We start from the raw sequence: 7,029 nt of genomic DNA on the forward strand, positions 1-7,029 counted from the left end.
CGTCCCCACCGTCCCGCGGGGCCTCCGCGCTGCCGCTGTAAAGTTTGTTCGGACTTTTTTTTGGGGGGGGAGGGAAATGGGGGGGTCTGTTTTTTAAATAAACGCCCAAAGCGAAGGCTGCGCCTCTGTCCCTGCACGTCCCGGGGGCCGCCCTGCACCCGGGCCGGGCGGGTGGTTCTATCCCGGTGCTCACGGGTGCAGGGGCAGCCGAAAGGGCTGCCTGTCCCCTGGGGCTGGTGCCAGCACCACCCTGGCCCCTTCAGGGGACAGGACCCGACCTAGGCGTCCCCCTGGTCCTGGGCACTGGGCTGCCGGTGTCCCCGTGGCTCCGAGGGCAGGGGCAGCCTCGGCGTGGAGCCCGGCGTCGCGGGGCCGCAGGGCGGCGCCGGCTCCCGGCAGCTCCGGCAGGTCCTTCCAGTATTTCTGGCTCGGTGGCGCCTGGCGCCGGCGTCGCCCTGGGCCCGGTGGCCGGACGGCTCCGCGCGCGGCCCTGGGATGCACATGGAGCAGCCGGCACCGCTCGGCTGCCCCCGGCTCAGCCGGCGCCCTCCCCGCTGCAGCGGCAGACAGCCCCGTGCTCTGTGTTCCCTGCACCCGGGAGGAGCCCCCTGCTCAGCCCACGCTGTCCTCAGCCACCCCGCTGCCTCCAGGAGCCATGCACACCAAGTCAGTGCAGGAACAGCCTTTATTAAAGCAAAATAACCTACAAAAATATAGCTAGAGCCTGTGCCCCGCACCCCACCTGGCAAAGGAGGAAGGAGGCTCCCGGCCAGGGCAGGGACTAGCTCAGCCACACGGAGCCTTTAGCCACGGGGGGCTTCAGGCCCAACTCTTTGGCCCAGGCCTGCTCCAGGCGCCAGGTTTCGCTCCCACCCTCTGCGCGGGCGCTCGCTCCCGCGGGAAGAGGATCCCACCAGCGCGCTGAGCAGCTGCCCCAGTCCCGGGCCGGGGCGCGCGGAGCCCGTCCGTGCAGGAACGTGGTGCGTGCGAGGGGCGGGAAGGGGCGCCCCACGGTGCAGCGCTGCGGGTGCTCAGGGTGGGTGCAGCAGAGACGAGGCCGCGGCGGCCGCGCGCGGCAGGGCGCTCACTGCTCCTGCGTGCCCCACGAGATGTAGTCGGGCCGCGTGGCCGCGTGGTACTCGTCGATGAGCTGCTGCACGATCTCCCGCGAGTTGTCCAGCTCGTCGAAGTTGTCCTTGAAGATGTCCTCCTTGCGGAACTGCTCCAGGAAGGCCTCCCGCTTGCGCAGCTTGTCGTACTGCCGGCACGTCCGCTCGAAGAGCTGCGGAGCGACGCGGCCGCGTCAGGACGGGGCTCCCTGGGGAGCCCGCGCAACGAGGAGGACACGGCTGCCATCCGTCAGGCAAGCAGCTCCCGGCCTCTCCGTGCCCTGGGACACTATTCCGGAGCAGGGATCGTATTCCGGAGCAGGGAGTACAGCCAGACTCGCTGGATCCCGGGCCAGCCCTGCGCCCTGCTCCAGCCCTCCCCTCGTGCGCAGCTGTGCGAGAGGCCAGGAGGAGGTTGCAGCGTTCGCAGCTGCCTGTGGTTTCGAGGGCAGACACTCACCGAGGAAATGTTGGTGTGGTTTGCCATCATGAGGCCGCTGACGCGGTGCGCAGATGGCAGGTAGGGGGACTTGCGGGACAAAGCCACCTGGATGCTGGCAGGGCCCCAGGGAATGAAATTTGCCAGCTTCCGCTCCCGGATTCGCTGCAGACTCTTGTGGACCTGGGGGGCGAGAGCGGAAAGGGGTATCAGGGAGAGGGGCAGAGCAGCCCGGCGGACTCGGAACCTGCTCCTGAGAGCGCACACGGCCTCACAAAGGTGCATTTCAGCAACGGGCAGGTGGGTGCCTCGTGGCAAAGGGCTACCAGCCTCCCCGCAAGGCCAGGGCCCACCCTGGAAGCCTGGAGCTGGCCCTTGGGCAGCTCAGTCCAGGATCCCTGCGTGTCCAGGATCTGTGGCGCTGGCGAGCTCACCTGCGTGGGATCCACCTCGCCCTGGATGATGTTGAGGATGGCGATGTAGCAGTGGTTGGTCTGCCTGTCGCGCCCCGTGGACACCATCACGTTCTTGGGCTGCAGCAGCCGCCTCATGACGTCCAGGACGGTGGTCTTCCTCACGCTGGCCACCTGCGATGGCGAGGCCGGGGTGAGGTCCCTCGGCCTCCCCCTGCCCTGCACACACACACACACACACACACAACACACACCACGGGAGCAGAGCCCGGGGGAAGCCGGGGCTGGCGCCAGGCGCATGCGGGGAGGGACACAGGGATGCAGCACTCGGAGCCACACAGCAGGCAGAGCCGGGCGGGACGGGAGCGGGAGCGCGGCCGGCAGCACCGCGAGCTGCCTCTCCCACCACAAAAGGCTCAAGCTCAGTGGGAAGCAGTGACATGGGAGCGTCTCGTGCTGCTGCTCTCCTAGTTCTCTCCCATCCCGCTGGCAGCACAAGGGCCAGGAGGGCAGCGGAGGGGCCGCTGCCCTGAGGGCAGCGCGCTGGGACACGCGGCAGCCCCGTGTGGGCGCTGCGCCCCGCCGCACTCCTCGCTCGGAGGACACATCACACGCTCGATACCCTTTTTAGAGCCAGCAGTTTCTCAGATTTGCTTCTCTGAGTAACATCCTGAGGAAACGCACGCAAGGGGAGAACAGCAGCTGTTAGCTCCCGGCAGCAGCGCCACGCGGCCAATGCAGGTGAGCGGCTCGGAAGCCGAAACTGCTGCCGCCTCCGCCGCGGCTGGGGGCTGGGCTGCCGCAGGACATCGACGGGGACAGGCCAAGCGTGAACGGCAGCCATCGACTGAGCTCAAGGGCAACGTGCCCAGACAACAGGTCGATCCCTGGGGCTGCCGTGGGGGGCCCTTGTTTGGTGCTCTTATGAGAAGGATCAATAGTGTGACCCAGGGGCCTGGCTTGGTGGCCCACCGAGTCACCAGGGTGCTGCAGAGGGCTCGTGGTGGTTGCTTTGGAGGGTGGCTTTAGCCAGGCTGTGCACTGCCTGCCTGTCCCCAACACCCTGTCACACGCAGCAGGTAGCGCACCACGCGTGAGCCGTCACACGGCCGGGCTGCACGTGGCTCTGGGCTTCCCCGCATGTAGTTACTGCTCCCGCCAGGGCAGCGCGGCTGGACGCGACGTCCCAAGGGTGAGCGTGGAGCCCCGGGCGCCGTGCGGAGCGGGAGGGCCCGGCGGGCAGCCTTACCGACTGGTCTGTGGTGAGCGGGGTGTAGCCCGTCATGAGGAAGTGCAGGCGCGGCGTGGGGATGAGCGAGGCGATGAGCCCGATGAGGTCGTTGTTCATGTAGCCGGGGTACCTGAGCGTGGTGGTGCTGGCCGACATGATGGTAGAAACCTGCCCGAGAGCAGCGGGGTTGGAGCGGGTCAAAGCTCTGGAGCCCCCCTCGACAAGAGCCCGGGGACCCCTGAGCTGACGGCTCCAGGCTGCCCACCACAAGGTCCAGCTCATGGAGCTGTTTGAATTGGAAGATTGTGGAAGTTACGCCCCAGCTTCTCCAAAGGGAAAAACCTTCCTCACCAACTGGTTGATCTGGGAGAAGGACGGGTTCTGAATGTGCAGCCTGTCCGTCGCAATGCGATTCAAGGCCGTGTTGTCTAGAACCACCTGCAGAAGACAACCATGAGGAGTCTCGAAGAGGCACGCAGAGGAACCGCAGCCCCAGCCAAGCGTCTGAGGCCACCAGCTCCCACAGCCCGGCCCAGGCCGGGCACCTCGCAGGCAGGTGGCAGACACTGGAAACCACAGGGTGACTCATCCGCGGCGCGTAACCCACACTGTCAACGGGAGCCCTCCCCGGCTGCCTGGCCGGGCTCCCCCGCAGGGCACGGCCAGGGGCCGGCGCTCGCAGCGACCTCTCCCCGCGGCAGCTCCGGCCCCGCGGCCCTTCCCGGGAAAGCGCGCAGAGGAGCTGGGAGGGGACGGCCGAGCGTCTTGGCTGGGAGCTGACGGAGGCCAACGCGCAGCTAAGGCCGGCGGGGGGCACGGCTGCGGCGCGGGAAGGGGCTGCGCGGCGCGGCGCTCACCACGCAGTCCGCGTTCTGCGTGAGCCTCTTGAGCGTCAGCAGGGAGTTGTAGGGCTGCACCACGACGTCACTCATCTCGTCCTGGTTTGGGAAGACCGAGTAGGTCTCCACCAGCTTCTTGGGATACCTGGTGAGAAAGGCCGGCCAGCGCAGGGTTAACAGCCCCAGCGCGGGGCGCTCTCCTCCCACGAGCTCCCTTTCCAGTCTCTGGGGCAGTGAGTCACAGGCCCTGCTGCGTGCCAGGCTTGGCTCCCAGGGAGGGAAGGGATTTGTCCCAGCAGTGCCTACCCCAGCAGCACAGGAGCGGGCGCCAGACGGAGCTACGGGCAACACTGAGCCATCCACGGGCTGATTAAGCAGCCGCTCACAAGCCTTTCCAAGAGGCTGCAAGCTGCGACAGGCAGGGATGGCACCCCAGGGCCCGCGGCTAGAGCCTCCCGCTCTCCCAGGGCGGTCAGGGGGTCGGGAGGCAGCTGCCTGATCCAAGAGCCAAGGGAAGGCAGCCTTTGGAAAGCACGAGCGCCGTTCCAGAGCCTCTGAGGTCCCCGGGCAGAGCAGGGCCAGCCCCTCGCGGGCAGCCTGCCCGGGATTGCACAAGGCAGTGTTTGGGTGGGGGCAGCAGCCCGGGCTCTGAGTCAGCGCTCTCCAGCCGCGCGCCTTGGCCGCCTGCCCGGCCGGGCCACGCTGTGCCGCGAGGGCCGGGCCAGCGCGGCTGCTCACCTGTCATTCAGCCGCTCGAGGAGGTAGGAGCCCAGCCCGGAGCCCGTGCCACCCGCAATGGAGTGGCAGAGCACAAATCCCTGGAAAGGAGAGCAGAGCGAAGGCGGCTCAAGACGCAGCCCCAAGAGCAGAGGCAGGGCGAGAGCTCCCCATGCAAGCAGAGCTCCTGAGAGCGCAGGGAGGAAGCCCTTGACCGGCACATGGACCGGCCCCATCTCTGCCGGACCGTAGCGGCAGCCACTCGCTAATCCTGTCACTTCTGCCAGCGCGGGAGGATCCCACTTCCCTGTACTTGCCAAGAGCAATCGCTGCTCAGGAGCCTCCCGGCTTCCTCCCCGCCTCAACAGGCTTCAGGACAGCTCGGATGGCATTTTCAGGATTCAGGCAGGTAAATAAAGTGAAGGTAAATGTGCTGGGCCCTCCACGTTCTTCCCCTTCTCCTCGAGCCCCTGAGGGCAACCCCCTCTACCTGACTTCAGGGCAGCTCCCACCTACCACAAGCTCTTAGATCTCCTGCCAACCTATTTTAGAAGCACATTTTCCTTTCTCTGTTGCCGTGTGACAGCTTGACAGAGACACCAGTGAGCCTCGTCTGACTACGCACAGGAAATAGGTTTATGTGGATGGTGGCCAAGGTCCTGTCAGATGTACAAGGAAAGCAGCCCATGAGCCAGTGCCCTTCTCCTGGCTGTCCCCGAGCTCCTGTGGGTATCCTGGGTGCTCCTTTAACCAGCCTGGCCCTGGAATCACCACTAGTTAGGGTGACCGAAACCAAAAGCCCCCATTTACTTACTTCCAAACTGTCGCTCCCATCAGCTTCTCTGTCTATTATGTCAAAAATATCTTCGTGGATTTTTTCTCCCTGGGAGATAAAACCAAAACAGGGCTTAGTTTCTTTCCTGTGCAGAACGGTAAAGAGCCTCTCAAAGCCAAATGAGACTGGCAACGTGACCCATCATTAAGGGCTGCCACAAAGTGTCACCTATTAAGTCCTGCCTAACACGTTGTTCTCCGGGCAGCACGTGCTGAGCCCGGTGTGAGACGGGCTGACACATCCCGTGCCACGCACGGGGGCAGCGGAGCCGGTACCTGCGAGAAGCCGCTGGCCCAGTTGTTGCCAGCTCCGCCACCGTGCTCGGACAGGTAGATGTTTTCTGGGTTGTAGAGGTTGGCGTAGGGGGAGTTGAGGATGGAGTGGATGACGCGGGGCTCCAGGTCGAGCAGCACAGCTCGCGGGATGTAGTGCTCGTCATCCGCCTGTAAGGAGCCGCAGGGAGACGCTGGCGTGGGCGCAACCCGGGCGGCAAGCGGAGCCGCGGCCGCGCGTGCCACCCCCTGGCCGCGCGCGGCACGGCACGCGCTCCGGAGCGGCTGGAGCCTCAGGATGTCGGGCTCGCGGTTACATAACGCCGTGACGATGGGGGTGTCTCAGCACTGCCCTCCGCCAGCGCCGCAGCGTGGCCATTCCCAGGAAGCGGAGCCCTGGGACAGCCCTGGGAGCTGGCGGCTGGGCAAGGGAGCGCGGCCACGTCTGGCAAGTGTGCAAATCACCAGCGAGCGCAGGGAGAGCGCAGGAGCTGGGAAGGACGTGGTGAAACCGGGGCACAGGAGCTGGGCAGGACACGGCGGCCCCATGGAGCAGGAGCCAGGCAGGACGCGGTGACACTGGGGTGCAGGAGCCGGGCAGGACACTGGGGCAGAGGAGCCATGCAGGACACAGCAGCCCCGTGGAGCAGGAGCCAGGCAGGACGCAGTGACACCGGGGCAGAGGAGCCAGGCAGGACGCAGTGACACCGGGGCAGAGGAGCCAGGCAGGACGCGGTGACACCGGGGCAGAGGAGCCGGGCAGGACGCAGCAGCCCCGCAGTGCAGGAGCCCGGCAGGACGTGGCAGCCCCGCGGCGCAGCCGTGCCCGGGGCAGAGCGGCACGCGGGGCCGGCCGCGGCACCTGGTAGAAGAAGACGTCCTTGCGGTCGGTGCCCTCGGTGGCGAACTCCTCCACGATGCCCTCGGGGCTGATGCCGTGCTCGGCGCAGAGCTGCTTCCAGAACTCGAAGCCGACTGCGGGCAGGGTCGGGACGGGCGGCCGTGGTCAGCAGCGCCGCCGGGACCGGAGCCGGGACCGGAGCCGGGACCGGACCGGGCTGCCCCCGCGGGGTCCCCGTTGGGCCCCGCCCCCAGCAGGCCCCGCCCCCATCAAGCCCCGCCCTCTAAAACAAGCCCGATGTGCAAACCCCGCCTCCTAACCGAGCCCCGCCCC

At 66.8% G+C, this 7,029-nt stretch overlaps 3 protein-coding genes across 3 annotated transcripts in view; 2 read left to right on the forward strand and 1 right to left on the reverse strand.

Annotated features, from left to right (window-relative positions):
* The window catches only part of PLEKHH3 (pleckstrin homology, MyTH4 and FERM domain containing H3), an 8,711-nt gene extending 8,429 nt beyond the window's left edge, over positions 1-282 (forward strand). The window contains exon 13 of the mRNA XM_026044592.1: positions 264-282. Within this exon, the coding sequence (XP_025900377.1) occupies positions 264-282 (19 nt within the window). The remainder of the gene's footprint in view (positions 1-263) is intronic.
* A 706-nt stretch (positions 283-988) lies between these two features.
* On the reverse strand, positions 989-6,836 carry LOC112951796 (tubulin gamma-1 chain). The gene is made up of 10 exons (XM_026044558.1): positions 6,718-6,836; positions 5,859-6,026; positions 5,563-5,631; positions 4,770-4,849; positions 4,050-4,176; positions 3,544-3,630; positions 3,211-3,360; positions 1,983-2,135; positions 1,570-1,731; positions 989-1,282 (listed from the first exon to the last, which is right to left on the reverse strand). The coding sequence occupies exons 5-10, from the start codon at positions 4,122-4,124 to the stop codon at positions 1,085-1,087; spliced, it is 825 nt and encodes a 274-aa protein (XP_025900343.1). The 5' UTR covers positions 4,125-4,176; positions 4,770-4,849; positions 5,563-5,631; positions 5,859-6,026; positions 6,718-6,836; the 3' UTR covers positions 989-1,084.
* Positions 6,837-6,993: 157 nt separating this feature from the next.
* RETREG3 (reticulophagy regulator family member 3) overlaps positions 6,994-7,029 on the forward strand; it is an 8,856-nt gene continuing 8,820 nt past the window's right edge. The window contains exon 1 of the mRNA XM_026044593.1: positions 6,994-7,019. Within this exon, the coding sequence (XP_025900378.1) occupies positions 6,994-7,019 (26 nt within the window). The remainder of the gene's footprint in view (positions 7,020-7,029) is intronic.

This window comes from Nothoprocta perdicaria, unplaced genomic scaffold (assembly GCF_003342845.1).
Source record: "Nothoprocta perdicaria isolate Ctin4 unplaced genomic scaffold, notPer1 scaffold_372, whole genome shotgun sequence".
Classification (NCBI taxonomy): Eukaryota; Metazoa; Chordata; class Aves; order Tinamiformes; family Tinamidae; genus Nothoprocta; species Nothoprocta perdicaria.